We start from the raw sequence: 18,582 nt of genomic DNA on the forward strand, positions 1-18,582 counted from the left end.
AAACACCTAAAAAACAAAGAGGCCCGGAATGAGAAAGAAATGAAGAAGAGATATATATATATATATATATATATATTAATATACATATACTTAAATATTTGTATAGTAGGATTGGCAAAAACAAAAAGAAGAAGATAAAAGAAAAAGATAGGAGGGTGACCGGCACGAACCGGGTGGAGTCGGTAGCCACTTTTTGTGTTTCCAATATTTTCAATTCTAAGCCTCTTTTGTGCTGCTGCTGCTGCTTCTTCTTCTTCATTTTTTTGTTTTCTTCTTCTTCCTCCTCTCTCCTTCACAAAACAAGTAAACAAGTAAGTAAGTAAGTAAGTATGTACTAAGTAAGTAAGTTAGCTGCTGCCTTCCTCCTCCTCCTCCTCCTCCACCACATTCCTTCCCTTCATCTTTCATCAAAATCAATCGAAAGGAAGGAAAACGTCGCCATTGCCATTTCCATTGCCATAGCCATCGCCATCGCCATAGCCGTAGCCCTAACCCTAACCCTAACCATAGCCATCCTCTCTTCTGCATTCTATTTCTTCATCCACACCTTCTCCCTCATTCTCCGTCCTTGCCACTGCTATAGCCATTATTCCCCTTCTTCTCTTCCCTTAATCCTTCTGCGTTTTCCTTCCCTTCCCTTTCCCTTTCCCTTTCTCCTGTGTTTCTCTTCCAGTTCCGCTTCTTCCCTGTCTCGCCTCGTCACTCTGAATTTCATGCTTCCCTCCCCTTTTCTCTTCTCCTTCCCTTTCCCTTTTCTTGTTCTTTTACCTCCGTTTCTCCGTGCAGGGAGGATAAAAGGCAAAATTTCTCTTCTACAGAAGAAAACACTTTTACTTTTATTTCTCTTTCAATGACGATTCTCTTAGCTAACGCCTTTTTATCGTTCACTGCAGAAAGCGTGTGAAGATGAAAGGAGGAGGCAAAGCAAAGTCCGTTCTTTCCAAGCACACAGAAGAAACGTAAGGAAATGCTTTCCTCTGATTCAACTCTACCTGAATTTTAATTCGATTCATATTTTAATTCTGTAACAACATAAGGAGGCTTCTTTTAATACAATTCGAATTAAAGATCGATATTGTTCATGTTCTTTGACACGATAAATGAACTGATGTTTATCTGACTGAATTCTGTTGACATTTGTGGGAAACTTTCTATTGTAATTCGAATAATGAAACGATACAATGTCTTTGACACTGTCACTGAATTAACGTCTATCTAATTGCATCCTCATTTTTAGTGTAATTAAGAATAGGGCTTCTTCAAATCTCTAGATGAAATAATGTTTACTTAATGGAATTCCGTTGATATTCTATGGGAACTTTGTCCACATTTGAATGAGATTTATGGAAACAGTAAAATGTAAAGGTTTTGTGGTTATGACGACATCAGGGTTCTACCATTGAACTCAAAACAACAGAAGAGAGTAGACCTGTCTGATTGTCTGAACGGTAGCTGTTATAACCGTCTGTTTGAATTACATTATATAGACCCTCAAGAGTGTAAATGTGACCTACCGTGCTTCCTTTCCAAGCAAAAAAACTTCAAACCCTAGCTGAAATAATGATCTGAGAGGATTTGGAAAAAAAGCTTGACTTTGTGTTGCATAAAGAAGCCTGCTGCATACGTTAACTCACTACATTACACGAATTTGAAAATTTCTATGGAAATTTACAGGGGAATAGTGAGTGAGTGAGAGTGCTGTAATTGTTCATCTCTCTCTCTTTCTCATTGTAGGAACCTGAAGAAGAATAAACAACTGGCAGCTAAGGATGACAAAGCTAAAAAGAAACAGGCTGTAACCAAGGGGGTGAAGAAAGACCCTAACAAGCCAAAGAGACCTCCCACTGCTTTCTTTGTGTTCTTGTAAGTCATCTTCCAAAGTCTTTAGTTATCCGGGATTTTTTGTTTTGGAATCTATGATTTTTTAAGAAACATCCTTCGTATTCTATGGAAATGAACAGAGAAGAATTCCGAAAGACTTTCAGTGCAAGCCACCCCGACAACAAATCTGTATCGGTGGTAAGATTTCCCATCTCTGATAGCTCTAGTTATTTACGTGCTCTCGGACATCTGCAGTTAATTTTTTACTTTGTTAATTCTTATGTGTTTTTTTTAATGTCTCTGTCTGTTCTTGATAAACGGTGTTAGTTCATTTACTTTGTTAATTCTTATGTGTTGTTTTTGAATGTCTCTATCGGAAAGCGGTGCTTGTTGATAACAGTTTCTAATAGTTTGTTACTATTTTTATTCTATTGAATTCGTCTAACAGATTTTGTGATAATATTATGTACCAGAATGTTTCTACACCTGATCTCGCAATGCATTAGTGTTTATCATGAAATACTTGACCTTCTTATGTATCTGAATATGTTGCCAACTGCTGCATTCCCTATCAGTTCTTTATGATTTGTTACTAGTTGTATTCTATTGTGGTGGTGGTAGGGTAGAGACATTTGTGTCTAATATACCTCGATCATTCTGCAACTGAGGCTGCCACACCATATGTTCGAACTGTAATAAGTACAAAATTTCTTGACAATGTCTTATGCTCTACCTGAAATGCTTTTTAACTTTCGTAAGTGTACATGTTGCCAGGTTGGTAAAGCAGGTGGAGACAAATGGAAATCATTGAGTGAGGCGGTATGGTCGAGTTCAAGCATTTGCTCATCACTTAAAAAACATCATTAGTCTTATGTACCATTAGACCTAGTGACAAGAATCTCATTTTGTTCTTAATACTGTAGGAGAAAGCTCCCTATCACGCCAAGGCAGCTGCCAGGAAGGCAGACTATGTGAAGAATGTTAAAGCCTACGATGCAAAGCAGGTAAATTTTATTTCCAAGTTTCTGAAAGTTTACTTCTTTTAGCATAAATTATTGTTTGCGTCTATTCCTCCATCGATTTTTATGATTGGAATTTGTATGAATTCTCAGTCATTGGTGATTTTTATACTTTCCATTAGGAGAAGGCCGCTGCAGAGGAAGAATCTGAAAAATCTGCTGTGAATGATGATGATGAAGGAAGTGAAGTATGGAACGTAGTGATTACTTTTATTTTGTCTTTTTACTGGACGAATTCGTTGTTATGATTGAAAATCTGAGATGGTCATGTTTTTCGATATATACAGGATGACGACGAGGACGATGATGAATGAGCTGCTGGCCATACGTGAAGATTATGACTCACAATCAAGAAGTACTGTCTTCACAAACAAAAAATATGCATTAGCTTTCTTCTTACTATAGAATTATAACTTCAAAATTCTGCCTAATTTGTTCTATTCTTTATCATTATTATTAGCATCACTATCACTACTGTTAATCACTACTTCTTTCGTTACCTCGTATTGTCCTGCATATGATTATTGCTTCTGTAATTAATCATATTTGCATGATAAGTATCTAATTTGGCAGTTCCTTCCCAAGTTGATTGAACTGTGTAATTAGATCGAAGGCGATCCTTTATTTTGAGGATCTTTTGCGTTTCCACAATACTGGATTCAAGTGAAGCTCAATCTAGGTTTGTATTGTGATGTTGAAGTTAGCAGTAAACAACGCATACTTCAAAGAAAACAAAAACGAGTCGTACAATGTATGGATGGAATTTTCCATCGTACTATGGCTATTGCAAATGTTTGTGATATAATTAATTTGTCGTTGTCAATCACTACTAACTGTCCCTCATGTACTCAAGTATGATGTCTTCTTATATCAAATACTTCCCCTCTCTCCTACGTTTTCTTTATTTGGCCAAATAGTTTATTTATTTCCCCAAACGTGCCCTTTTATGAACCCCCCAAATACTAATTACATTAGATGTGTGCTTCCTTTGGACACCTTTGGGTCGATTTATCCCGTCTTTCTCTCTCTTAGGTTTTTTTTTTTTGGTAAAATCACACAATTATATTAATTGCATGTAAAAAGACGACTATTAGAACTTGTAAGTCATCACGTATCTACATGAGAGATACATATTCCTATCATTACAAACCATGAATATGTCTCTCAACATCCCATAACCTTATCAGACCAAATGACGAATGTAATGCCCAACTTACATACTTGTCTCTCTTTGTGATTGAATATGCTTGACATCTCCAACGATAAAAATTGCCATAAAAGGAACCCTTTCAATCTCAACACATAACGGTGTACTCCCCATTGTTCATCAAATATAAAAGCATTTTGCATATGCCAAATAAACCAAAGCCCATAATGCCTCAAATAATCCAAAATAATCTGAAAAGAAGGTGAAAGACCTCTTAATTCTATTTGTGCAAAAACCCATTTGAAAGGAGAATTTATCACTCTTGTCAAGGACATACATATTACATTAATAAATTTCAAAACCCATCTTTGTAACAGGACATCAAATAAATCAATGTTGATTGCGCTCTACTTCCATTGTACAAAAGAAACAGAAGCCACTAGCAATTTTTCTTTTGTGTAAAGCATCACCCAATGGTAATCCACCAACCATAATCCTCCAAATAAACACCTTGGCTCTAAATGATAAATGTGAACACCAACCCTTTTGGCGTAAATTTTTTCATCAAATTGTTGGCCTATTAAAAGACCATACCTTAATTACCCTTTTTTCTAACCACATATGTTTCCCAATAATTGTATAATAAACCTCATTAGTTGAAACCATACTTAAGTTGTTACCCCACACAAAAGTCCAATCAAGATATAGAGAATCTTCATTCAAATGTGGCACATGCCCTAACAACACTGATAATCCTTGTAATGTATCCCAAATGTGCCGATAAATGCGTGGAATTCCAAATGTTGACCTAACAATATGAAAATCCATCAACCTTCTTTGAGAAGTCAAAATTGCATCTTTTAGTGATACCAATCCTAATCGAGCCATTCGATTAAATTGATGTTGCAAAGATTGTTTACTTTCCCAATCCAACAACCTTGATGTTGTCAAAATCTCTAGTTGTAGAGAATTTGCATGCTCTCTATGTGGTGGGGGATCCCACTTGACAAATTCTAACACATTCTACCAAGATGATAATAATTGATTAACAACCCAAGACATTGAACACTTCACTTGCCTTTTGGAATTGACTACATTCCACCAATGTGTTTCTACTCTTACATTTCCAAACTTGATGCCAATTGTCTCAATAAAGAAAATCACCATTTCTATCCATGGTTGTGTGTTTGCAAACATAGAGATGAGTAATGAAAACCTCCGAGCTACCATATGCTCATATACATTCAATAATGTTGCTCCACCAAGCCATTTTGGAGTACAAATATGATCCCATGCCAACCAAGAAATGCCATGTTTCCTTTTTATCTTCCATAATAATGAACGCATTGATTGGGTAACCTTTTCAACAGCCTTCTTAGACCATGGCAACAATGGAAGATAATAAGAAACCATGGGTATCATAATGGATTGCACAAATTTAACCCTTATATGAAATGGCTATGACTGAGATCTCCAATAGATGAACTTATTTTCAATCTTTCTCGACACCCAATCAACTAGTTTAACATGTGAAACTTGTACTCCAATAGGGTAACCCAAGTGTCAAAAAATTTCCCCACGATTAACAATCTTTCCTGACCACCCAAGCTCTAATATATTTTGCTCAGTACATGAAATAAGAACTGATTTATGCATATTAATCTTTAATCCTGATGCAAGAGAAAACAATTCCCACATGTTAACCGTTTCTAGGGAAACACCTTTGATGAGCCTACAAGCTATCGGTGTCAAGGGATCGTGTTACGTGGAAGCCTCTTCTACACGGGGAAAAGGAAGGAGAACGGGGAGCGTACACGGGCTACCACTCGTTAGGCATAAACATAGCTCGATTTATGAGTACGAGGAGAATACACAGATAGAAGATTGGCAAAAACAAAACTTATATTAAATGATAAAGCTTACAACGATTACAATACTCGGCTCTTAGCCGGAAACAGTTCGTACAGAGCTTGCTGCTAGGATAATACTCTCGCTAAGACTAATCTAGATAATCCCCCCTTGAGTTATGCATAACTTGGGCTATATAGTTTTCCTCTTGAGACAGAGCCGAGCCATCGGCTGATTGTGAGGGCTAAAACACGGCTATCTATTTCCTCACCTACTCTTCTACCTAACGGCGAGTTTACATAATGTATTTATATTTCTGGCCTATGGACAACACCTGGCATGCTTGTGGGACAGGACTTTGTCCGTCGGACCCACAGTTCACAATGTAGAGGGGTAACCATGGATTGGGCAAATAGAAAACAAATTACAAAAATTGCCTGTTTATATGAGGGCTTATAGGTTTGTTTTATTCCTCTTCCAATATGCCAAGGATATCCTCGGGGGCGTGGGGTTGGTCTGGTTGTTCGGAAGGTGGGATTGGTGATGGAGGTTTTGTTGCCGAGTCGGGGATGGTTGTGTCGTCGTGTGCGCCCTCCTCTGTTGGGACCGATTCAGGCAAGGTCGTGCCTATAGTCTGTGGCTTGAGTGGTATGTGGGGGTATGTAGGGGTAGGTTCCTCTGGTCTGGCTTCCGTGGTGGGTGGCTCGGGTCCTTGCTCGTTGGTCGTGGGAGCTCTGTTAATCTCAGTAGCTAAGCGTTCCTCCTCGTAAGCTTCGGCTTCTAAGCGAAACACCATTAGATCGTCATTGAATTCCTCTAAAAGTTTCTCAATGGCCGCGGTGTGGGACGCTACTAAGGTATGATATTCCTCAGTTAAGTCTTCACAGAGGGTCTGGATGTTGGTGTCATCCATCTTGTAAAACCCTTGGCCCTCCTTCCGTCGGTTCTCGTCATCCGCGTGTAGTATGTGTAGGTCCGTAGCTTGGGTTGACCACTCCTGCCAGACATGGTCAAGCGTTTCTTCGATCTTCTTGGTGAATTGCTGGCAATACTTGTTGATCAGGATCTTGATTTTAGTATTGTCCATGCCGATGCTAGCTCGGTTGACTTCCACTTCCTCCCTTGCGGCCTTGACTTCTTCTTGGCTTTTGCGGACGAGGAGCGCTAAAGTAGCTTGATTATCTTTTGCTTTTTCGGTGATGAGCACGATTGTCTGCTCATAACGTTTGGTGAGCTAAGCTACAGTTTCGTCCATATCCTGTCTCCAAGTGTCCCAATATTGTTCTCTGGCGGCGATGTGCTTTGTTTGCAATTGGTGATACGCATCGGAAATTTTTTCCCTTTGCTCTTCCGGGATCCTCCACTTCTACATATGTTCGTTTGCCATTTCTTGTAAGGCCCTTTGATGAAATCGTAATTCCTGGTTGTTTGCGAATAGCTCTTGTTCCCGTTGGCTATTCCGCTCTACTTCTTTGATGAAACGTTCTTTGGCCTCGGTGATAGAGACCTAAAGGGTCATCACCTCTCGTTCTTGTTCTTTGAGTGCAACCGAGCTTTCAGCGAGCAGTCACTTGAGGTCAGCTTCGCGGCCCGTAGCTTGTTCCCGTAGTTGGCCAAGAATGTTGTTGTGGTTCTGTTCTACTAACTCGGCCAGAGCAATCTGGGACTTAAGATCCTCCTAGTAGTCCCGAAGGGGAGGCCCGGTCTGGGTTGCCGCTTGCTGGATTTGGGGAGAGGGTTCCCTGTCTGTCTGTGTAGATCGTTCCATGACGACTGGTGGTGGTGGCGTTTGCATGGAGGCGTGGCTGGTTTGGGGGTGCGAGCTGATATTTTCCTGTGACGATGGCTCGCTTGTATGTACCAAGTCCTTCATTGTGCTGGCATCGACCGTGGTTACCCTGGGGTGAGCGGTGTCGTCTTTGTGTGCTTCAATACCCGCAACGCTCAGGCTCAGGTTCGGAAGAGTGGTTGGTGAGACATCGTCACTCGGTGCAGGGAGGCTTAAGGGCGGCTATTCTGGATGTTGCTGCGTGAATGTCACCAGTTTCTCCTCGGCGGCTTGCCATAGCTCGATAGCCCATTTGGCTTGCTGATGTGCTGTTTTGATACGTCAGGCCATGTCCTTGGCTGCCCGAGTAGTGTGGTGCAGATTTCGATATGCCTCGACTAAGGCCGTGTTCAGATCTGGTAGTTCCATGAGGAGCGAAGCATTCTTTGCTTGCTTCTTCTGTCCTATCTTCTGTAAGGCTCGATCCTCATGAGGTTCGATTTCTCCCATTAGAGCGCGTTGGATCATCTTTGTTTCGGCGTGCTCCTCGGCCATACAAGCGGCGGCAGCTACTTGGGCGCGCGTGAGGAAATCCATTAACTCATATGTTGTGCCTAGTTGAAGTAGTGCACTGAACTCATATGCCTGAACTCGTATGCCTCCGCGGGGAGATCTTTGTAACCGAGGACTTCCCCCTTTGATATCTGCGTGGTTTTTCCATGCTCAATCCTACCGACTTGGAGCCATGACTCCGCTGGTACCATGGCCGTGGAGGTCGGGCTAGCCTCTTTTGATTTCTGATGATGGTTACCCTCGGTTTCTGTGGTTGACTCTCAAATGATACAGTGTCTTTTTGGCGGCTGATCCTGTGCGTCCGGGGCCAGTGGTGTTGGCTCCTCGGCCTGTTTCCTCTTTTGTTGCCATATGGCTGAGGGTTGTTGGCTTGTGGGCCGTGGGCTCGGTTGTGGAGACGACATCGATGTCCTTGGCGTTTTTTGGCATATAGTGACATCCTTAGTGATGCGTTCCTCGGCCTCGTCCCATTCGACACACCTTTGTAGCCTTTGTAACATTATTACATGTAGCTCCCAAAAACATAAAATGATCATCTGCTGGCTCTTGAGCAATACATTGTCTCCCAGATGGCAATCTTAACCCAACTAAATCTCCATCCACTGGCATATTATGTAGCTTAACAAGTATAGAATGAGTGACAATAGTAAACAAAAGTGGACTGAGGGGGCGCCCTTTTCTAACTGACCGTCGAACCGAAATAGATTGTGTTACTCCTCCATTAAGCATGACATGTGACATTGAATCATCCCACAATGTATATATCAAATTTGACATACGATCACCAAACCCCATTCGATGCATCACCTGACATAAAAAAGACCAATTAACATGATCATATGCCTTCTCTAGTTCCAATTGCAACATCACAATCTCTTGTTTAGTTTCCATAGCAAAATCCGTTGCCATTTGAACATTTAAAATATTATGCAAAATGTCTCGATTGGCCAAAATACCATATTAAACATTATGGATAATTGTTGGCAATACTATATGTAATCTATTAGTCAAAATCTTTGTGAAAATCTTATAGATTCCTCCCATCAAAGGTATCTAGGCCTCCATTGAGCAAAAGACACTGGAGATGGCACTTTAGGTAACAGTTTCATTAAACCAATCTTCCAAGATTGTGGCATGTGCCCTGTGGACCAAACATTTTGGAATAGAATTGCAAAGGACCTCTTCAAGTGTGTATTGCTCATGTCGATGAAGCAACAGATATATGTCATCCTCTTCATGTGCATCACCTCCCACACTGTGGCGTCAATTTTATCCGGTCTCTTGTCCCCGAATTGAACAAGGCAACCAAAGATCTTTAACCACTAGCATATCCCTCATCTTCGACTTCCACATTGAGTAGTTGGAGCCGGTGAGCTTGAAAATGCCGCCGAACGATTCTTCTATTTCCTGTGTTGTTCGCTCTGATACCAGTTTGTAGGGAATAGCGCGAAATATTGCTCGGCCACAACCGAGTCTTAGATCACTTCGTTCAAGGATCAAGCACAGAAATGGGAATAGAGATGAATACTCGTACACCAAAAGAAAGTACACAGGATGTTTACATGGAAAACCCTAATAGGGAAAAACCACGGGAGCCCACAGACTCCAAACTATCACTACATGATAAAGGGACAATCAGAGACTCGGAGGCAATGACCTCGAGCTCTAATTCTTCGCCAAGCGGCGGTTACAACAGAGTATCGCTCTGTATCTCCTCTCTCTCACTATCTATCACTCTCTCTCTATACAACAGTTATGCACATACAACAATAACCACCATTAAGTGATTGCCCTAAGTCATATTTATACTTATATGAACTTAGGGCTATTTACAAATACAGCCTCAATAGGCTTACTCAAAACATATTTACAAATATATCTTCTCTTCCGGTTCTCACCGAGTCCATCTGATCCAGTTTCCGGATCTCTTCTGGTTCTCACCGGGTCCTCTTCATTCATAACCGGATCCCATCTGGAGGGACCGACTTCCCAACAATGTGCACGTCTTTTCTATGCGAGTAGCACTGTGGGGGACCTGAACCATGAAAGATGCTATGTTATTAAAGAGGTACTTGTGGTTACTCACCACTTTTCATGGGTTTGGTTTTGTATATTCCCTTTAGTGTATTTCCCTCATTGAATGACCTTCTTTCAATCCCTTTTTGGATTGCCTTGGTGGATTTGTCTTCATGCAATCCCTTTGTGGTTTGACCTTCGTGTAATCCCTTTGGGGATTGGTCTTAGGGAATGACCTCACATAAGGCTTTCATGGATTGCCTTGTTGCAATCCTCCCATTGTATGTTGGATTTGTGCAGTCTTTTCATGGAATGCACCCCTTTTGTGTAATGCTTTCATGGAATATCTTCGTGAATTCCCCTTTCAAATTCCATTTAGGGATTCTTTTGGCATTCTACCCACATGTAATGAATGGGCACACATACAAATAATGTGTGTTGCTGATATAGACCATGTTTGAATTCAAGAGAAAGGGGAAGATAGGTTATTTTTTCTTAGGGATTTAAACGTCATGGCCACGCCGATAGAAAACGGGACAATCTTTTTTGTAACCGAGCTATAAAAGTCATGCTTGTGGTTTTTTAGGTTTTCTTCTTGAACCCTAGGATCTATGCTAAAGCTTTTCTCTCTCTCGCTCTCTCATTTTACATGAGTTTCACGTTGAGTGTTTGCTATAATCCAAAAATGAACCCTTGTGTATGTGTTGATGGTGATTCTTGATTAATCAAAGTATGGTTAAGTTGTTGATGTGTATCCTTACATTTTATTTGTTATAAACTTATAAGTTATTGATTGAGCCTTAGTTGGGGCATTTAGCTCATGATGAAGAGATCAAAGTTAGTGGTAAGCCCCTGCCATACTTTGGACGACACACAACCCATTAAGACACCAACGATAAAAAGGATAGTGACAACTTAGAAATACACGACTAGAAAAAAGGAGAAGACAAAAAACCTCAATCTAGGTTCTCAAGCTTAATGGTCACCTTAATGGGAAAGGGGATAACCCCTTTTTGTTATTTTTCAGCACCTTCTCAATCTTTAGTGAAAAAGACTCCTCCTAGAATCCAAGCTAGAGCTCTCACTCCTTTTCTTCTTCTCGTTGCCATTTTAAGATGAGTGATTAGGATTAAATGCTATTTAGATAAATCCTAATCACTCCTTGCATGTGGTGTGTTTTTTACCTTTTCTAATGGAGGCATGATTTTTGTTTATTTATGTAACTCTTTTGTATGTGTTTAGGTAACATAGCTATAGAATACTTGGCATAATACACCTCAAATACATATGGTAAGTATTCTAAAAGTATTCCACCTTTTTCTTTAAATAATTAGAATACACATTCTACAAATAAAATACATAGTTCATACATTAAATATATAGAATAGGTCTCAAATATGTTCAATGCTTCTTAAAATTTAAAGCTTTAAAATAGAATTAAATCGTTTAGTTGTTTAGAGATGTTAAATACTTGTTAAATACGTAGAATGCATAAAAGATGTCTTAGAATACGTAGAATATTTTAACAACACATTTTTAAAACTTTGAATAATGTAAGTATTAACATTTAAACCTAGAAGGATATCAACAAGTATCATAGTAAAATTAGCATTGGAAAGAGACTTGAGTTAGAGTTGTAGAAATAAGGTTATCACGGATAGTGGATTGGGAGCAAGTGTTGAATGCTCTTTCTTGATCTGCCAGCAAAATGTTATACAACAGAGTGATCCACTCAGCTAACAATATTAGTGTGGAGCCAAAACTCCCTTGATACAAAGATGTGTGTGATGTGTGCTTGGTGCAATGGCCTTATACCAACACATCTTTTGACAATTTTGGGGAGTATCGAAGCCATCGATGAGCTTTTCAAAAGGTTCGGGCAAATTCCCCCATTAATAAGACATTAATAAGAGGAGATCCCGATGCGAGTGTGAGGTCATAATTGATGCATGTTGATTTCATTATTTGTTTCCTAAGTAAATGGCTATTTTTCCCTAACCTATGATAAGTGCCCAATGGTTTACATCACGTTAATTGCCAATTACATTTCTATTACATTTCGATTATCATCACTTTCTCCTACCTTGATTTTTATTAAATTAACTTTAACTTTTCTTAATATCAAATTTTATTATTTTTTGTTTTAGATGGGAATCTCTTCAAAAATAAATTTGAAAAGGAAAGTATAGAAGTGAAGAATTTTTTGTACTCCTAACAACGACCATTATACTTGGTATGGGGGAATATTAGCCCCCGACACCTCCTTTACTGCGTTAAAATATAGGAAATTCGCGCACACAACTGCTCTAGCATACATAACTTCAACACAAAGCCGAATCATGAATCTTTAACACGAGGCTTAAGTAGATGAAGTTTTTAGATTCAAGCTAGGAAGCTTCTTGCTTTGAGCTTGTGAATTAAACTTAGCCCCCACGAACTACAAAGTGCACAACCAAAATAGGAGCGTTTGCCTCTCTTGAATAATACCTTAAGGAACCATGCACCTTGGTCCAACATTTTTAAATTCAAACATATCCCCCAATGGATAGCGTTTAGGTAAATGACTCATTAGAAGAAAAGCTATGAAAATGTGTGGAATATGTGGAGGTGCACTAACAACTAGAATTGCACCAAACCTAGACCTAAATGCAGGCCAAACATATCGTCACATCTTCCACACATACACTAGCACATGATGACCTAGGTGCAAGGCATACAACTCTAAAGTAGGATTGCTAGATGTCGCCATAGAACTAGGAGCCATAGAAATATGGTCCTCTCAACTAGTCAAAGCTAAGATGTCCAACTCCATTGCCTACAAATATATCAGAGGTTCTCATCAAATGCAAGTTCGCACAAGGCACTATGTACAAGGCTCATAATCTTGAATGATTAATAGGGTAGAGTCCACCAAATGATAAGGTTAATTGATGAGCAAATTAGTCTAGTAGCACATGTTTACCAAATCAACAATAGTTTTTATCGAAGAATTTGCATGACGAGGATAAGTAAGGAAAGACATACAATCACCCACCGCATAACTTATGGCTAATGAGAATGAGAATGATGATGATTGATGATGAAGATAGACATGGTGTAATGGTGGAGACGATGGATGGTATGATGGTGAGAGATCATGAAGATGCAAGACAAGCATTGAGAAGCATTGCGGGGTGGGGGGTGGTGCCTAGAATGGCTCCACCCCCCTCCCAAGGGGGTTCAACGTTAAGGGGGAGAGAGAGAAAGATGTCAGAGAGAGAGAGAGAGAGAGAGAGAGAGAGAGAGAGAGAGAGAGAGAGAGAGAGAGAGAGAAATGGTTATTCATGTTTCATTCATTCCCCATAAGGGGTTAAATAGTACAAGAGGGGGTAGATACATAGGGGTGTAAGCCCCCTCGAGCATTCATATTGGACACTCACTCACACCTCCTCGTATCCATGCACATGCACACACGTGTGCATGTGTTCACATACGTATAGACTCACAATTACATTTATGCCCCCTACACATACACAACATCATGATAACATTCGACCCTCGCTCATCACACTTGACTCTCCATACATCTCGTACGGGGTAACACAATATGGCACGCTCGTGGGAAAGTGCCTTGCACATCGATCCCACATGCCTTGATGATGATATTTCTTCGACCGGAACTTCCATCGGTCCTTTCAACGATCGACTCCCTCGATCGGAATGCTTGACTCGAACATCTTTGTCGGTCAGCAAATCGTCCGTGACACAAACATTCTCGTTCTGTCGGCTTACAAACTTCATCATGGGTCCAAAAGCACGTTGTGTGTATGTGTGTTCTTCCTTTAATTTTGTGTGAGTTGTCGTTGTTGATCACATCCATTTCTCTAGGTGGATGAGTTTTTACAATTTCGTCGGTGCCCTCAAGTTTATGAAATTTTAGGTTGCTACCCTTTGTTTTTGAAATATTATCAAATACCCTCATGTTTTAAAATTATGTTCCATACCCCAATCATTCTCTCTTGCCCTTTCTCTATTTTTCTTCCCGGCCTATCTTCTGCTTCAATTTCTTCTTTATCCATTCCTGTCTTCTTGTTTTTGTAATGCTCCGACTTCGTCTTTATCTCTAGGTTATTGTTGTGGTCTGTTATTACACTCTCTCTTGTGCGTATCCCTCATCTCTTTCTACTTCTTTCTGCTTTCGTTTCCTGCTTCTCTTCTTATTTTCTCTATCTGTTATTCTTCTTCTTCTATACCCCTCTTCTTTCCTTCTTGTGTTCCATTTTCCACCTCTCTGTTTCTTCTTCTATCTCTGTTTCTTCCACTTCGTCCTTGTTCTGTTTTTGCGTTTCGGGGTAGGGAGGAAACGCGACCTTCACTCTCCCTTTGCTTGCACGTCATCTCCTTCTTTGTGCTGCCGTCGTCGTTTCCGTCCTTCTATATTCATTGTTGTCGCTTCTGTGGCCATTGCTATTCATCGTCCCGACGCCTTTCATCTCTGTGTCGGTCATCACCATCTCCCTTTCTCGTCGTCGCTAGGCCTGTCCGGCCAGTCTCCAGTCGGCTGCCTGTTTTGGCCGAGATTCGTCGCATGACCGCTCTATTCACTCGTCAATATTTGGCCATCTATCCGGCCGTTCTTCCGGCCTCCGTTCTGGCCGCGGTTCGGATGTGTCTAGCCGTTGTTGTCTATCGGCTGTCAGTTGGTTGCCGTCTCTACCTTCGGCCCTTCTGGTTGTGTCTTTTCGGCCGCCTCTACAACCATTCGATGTTTGCTATTCCGGCCATCGTCCGTCGCTTTGTCCGGCGTGTCCGGCGTGTCCGTCGATTCCAGTCCGTCGATCCCATCGTGGTCGCCAAAAACTGTGTTAACTCTTAGGGCCGGACAATGGCCTAACACAGGGTGTCTACGGAAGACACTTCACCAAAGGGGTGTTACGGCAACAAGATTAGACTCAACGATTAATCCGACTTAATTAGGTTACTTAGCATGATCGTCTTTAATAATCACACGCGTAAGATATAACAATGAATGCAGAACGACAATTAACATAGAGAGATAACAACACTAAGCTTTATTAATTAACGGTTGTTCATTACATTGTATCCGGGCCTTTAAATAGGTTTCCGGTCTGTATTACAAAACGGTGCCATCCGCACCTGTTCGGGATCGGTCCGGATTCGGAACGGCATACCGTTTTCGGTCCGTCCGTCCACACTCATAGCTTACTTACAACCATTCCTACTAATTAAATAACTCCCCATTTCACACTTTGGACTCCTTTGCCGGCCGATAATAGCTAATAATAGTTGTACAACCCATACATGCACTGGTTTCCCTAATGGAGAGGGAGAAACAAGAAACCACTCTTGTACCATGATGAAGTGATCTTAGTAGTAAAATCATGGCAATATATCCAAACTTGTCCTTCGATTTAGGCTTTAACAAATTACACCAGGCAATGAGCCCATTTTCAAATGAGGACAATGGCAACTTTCTTACTACTCTTAATGATGAAGTTAAGTTTTGGTTTTGAAATATTCTAGAGGAAACTCTAAATAATGTTACATACATTGCCGAACATTCCTTAACCAAATTCACAAGATGATGGAGGAAGTGGATTTATATTGATCAATTTTCTACTTGAAGAAGTCGCAAAGGAAATGGTATTTTTTTTTAAAGTTAAAGATTTTCTTCAATAGTATTAAGAGAAAACACTCGAAGGCTACAACTTGAACTTGTCTGCCCAACAACTTACAACTTTTTATGTATAATGATGTACAATAATCCTAAGACGAAGTATAGGACTTTGTAGAAGGTGTTGGAATTTGTTGATGTACATTGCCATGATGTACTGATATTCAAGAAAGGGTCCATGGAAGACGATAGGGCCATTGAGGCCCTTGAGTTGACCCTATAAATAGGGGCAATTTTTTCCATAAGTGAAGAAGCTTCTTCCTTCTCTTATTCACAGTCTCTGGGAAACCATGCATATTGTTATACTGGTGCCGAACTATTGCCAACAAGTTCTCCCATATCTCGAGCAGTACATATGATAGACGAAGATTTGCCGCATCATAAAGTCAGTTACATTGGCATTTCCATAATACCCATAACATTACCGTAGTTACTATTTTCCAAACATAGACAGATTGCACCTACTTTGGAGGTTGCTAAAGGGACTAACTAATATCATTCTTCTATTATGTAACATCAATGCCTTGTGGACATCTTCTGCCTCATACAACATCAAGCTAGAATGTAACACTCCCCACATCATTGATCCCCATGAAAATAGGCAACCGACATTGATTGTTAGAAATAAAGAAAGGACTTTATTCCATACTTGTTGAGCCAAGGGACAAGACTAGAGGACATGCTTGGTAGTTTCCTTATCTACATGGCAAAAGTCACATTGCCTAAGATTGGGCACTACATTCCCTTTCAATGAATGACTAACTAGTAATGACATATGCACTAATAGCCATCTGAAGAGAATAAATTTAGTTGGCCTCTTAAATTACCTGATCCATCTCCAATAGGTTTTCAAATGCAAAGTTGAGACACCCCAGTTAGTCCAATGTTTCAGAGTTGTTCGTACCTTTACATTCTGAGACAATAGTAATGACCTTCCAAGTTTTATTGAGTAATGAAAGAAGGGAACCTTTATGGTATGTTCCCCCAAGGAGTGTGACCAAAATCAACCCCCCGTATCCCATTTTAATCTTGCAACCTTGTCTTTTGCGTACAACCACAACATATCACACATGTGAGCAATGGAAGGATAAGGATCAATTATCACATTGTGGTTGGTGCACTTTGTGAATGGTGTAGATAACTGCAACCAAAGGTATAAGGTTACAATTAGTTGTTGTGCAAAACTTCAAAATAAGAAGGACACCCATTAGGTGAAACACCTTGACAACCAACAATGTGTCATTTATGAAGCATCTAAACCATGAATGTTCCTACCTAGGTGTTGGAAGGTTGTAGAAAACAAAGAATATGTCACTAATATGCTAGCAGTCATTATCTTGGCACCATGAACAAATTGTAATGCACAAGACGATCTTCTTGTGGCATTTGCTGAAATTGAGTCCAAGTTCTTACAAATTTAGTTGGCCCATTATCCAATTGAACCTAGGCGAGCGAGTTCTCAGGCCCAACACTTTTTCTACATTATCCCGAAATAGAGAATTGGCAAGAAGAGGCTGATTAAGTAATGCATCCCACGTAGAAGGCTTGTCCTTAAAAGCAAAAATGACTTAATCGCACCCCATGCCTTTATGAAATCCTAGCAAAAATCTATTTGATGCAAGATCCCACCTTGGTGTTTGCACATCATTCAAGAACAACCACTTTAGAGAGGGTGACCAAACTCCTCCCTTCTTGGGACTTAACTTGCATTAGCCGATTCAGAAATATTTCTTTCCAGACTTCGGATCTTGGCAACAATCCTTTGATCACAAACTTAATCAAGAGGGCTCTTGACTGCATCAAAGGATCTATCAAACCCAACCCTCACTGGATTTTAGGTTGAATCAACACATTCCAAGCAACTTTGGCTACTTTTGGAGATCCATGTTTTCCCCTGAGAGGAAATGACGGACCAAGCTTTGCACTTTCGTTATTGCTGATCTAGCCAATAGCCAAACAGATGTTATAAACCACATTGAAGCCAAAATACTGAGTTTGCTACTACAACCCGGCCTGCAAAGGACAATTGTTGGGCATCCCAACATAGCAGTTTACGTTTTATAGATAATTGTAACAGAGATAGCATTGCATCTGGGCTCAAATCTATATGCAAAGGAAATGGTATTAGACTACATTCAATTAACTAATACTTTACATAGTACTTGTGAACATGGAGACAAATTTTAATACATGGAAAAAGTTCTTGATTCTTTGCCAAGGCTAGCTCAGAAGTCATGAAGTTTGAAGAGTCCGTGGACATATTTCAAATGTCCAAGGTGTTGTGATTCAGGGAGTGCAATGAGGAAATGATTTAGACTTTAACATATATAAAAGATTGAAGGATATGTCAAAACTATATCAAAAGAAGTTTATGAGACAAAATTATGAAAAACAAAAAAACATAGCTCAATTATGAAGAGTTTTTTCTAGGAACAAAAAGGTCAAGGGTTTAAGTCTTCTCTAAACTATGAAACCATATGTTGAAGGGATGAACAAGAGCGATGCAAATGGATAGATATAGAATCAACATTTTTCTCACACCGAGCACTCTGAGAGAAGAGTGTCTGGTAAAAAAGAAAGTTAATATTCTTATTTTCGTTGAGGTGCTCCTAAGGCCTATAAAAGGGAGAGGAGAGCTCATGGCAAGGCAGAGATTCTAGATCAAGGTGGATGTGCTACTAGAATTTTGAATGGGCTTGGGATTGTGAATCAAAAG

The 18,582-nt window shown here is 40.1% G+C and overlaps 1 protein-coding gene across 6 annotated transcripts in view; it reads left to right on the forward strand.

Annotated features, from left to right (window-relative positions):
* Positions 1–291: 291 nt before the first annotated feature.
* Positions 292–18,582, forward strand: part of LOC147850600 (HMG1/2-like protein) — a 94,510-nt gene continuing 76,219 nt past the window's right edge. Inside the window, exons 1-8 of one of the 6 annotated variants that reach the window (XM_087336706.1) lie at positions 292–303; positions 894–959; positions 1,735–1,863; positions 1,962–2,019; positions 2,596–2,640; positions 2,745–2,825; positions 2,963–3,028; positions 3,128–3,391. In XM_087336706.1, the coding sequence (XP_087192832.1) occupies positions 907–959; positions 1,735–1,863; positions 1,962–2,019; positions 2,596–2,640; positions 2,745–2,825; positions 2,963–3,028; positions 3,128–3,154 (459 nt within the window). In that variant the 5' untranslated portion in view covers positions 292–303; positions 894–906 and the 3' untranslated portion in view covers positions 3,155–3,391. The other 5 variants (XM_087336707.1, XM_087336705.1, XM_087336704.1 and 2 more) reach the window with 5 other exon arrangements.

The sequence above is a fragment of the Azolla caroliniana genome, unplaced genomic scaffold (genome assembly GCF_043228905.1).
Source record: "Azolla caroliniana isolate FFs.n. ecotype wild unplaced genomic scaffold, voAzoCaro1.0.p SCAF_21, whole genome shotgun sequence".
NCBI lineage: Eukaryota > Viridiplantae > Streptophyta > Polypodiopsida > Salviniales > Salviniaceae > Azolla > Azolla caroliniana.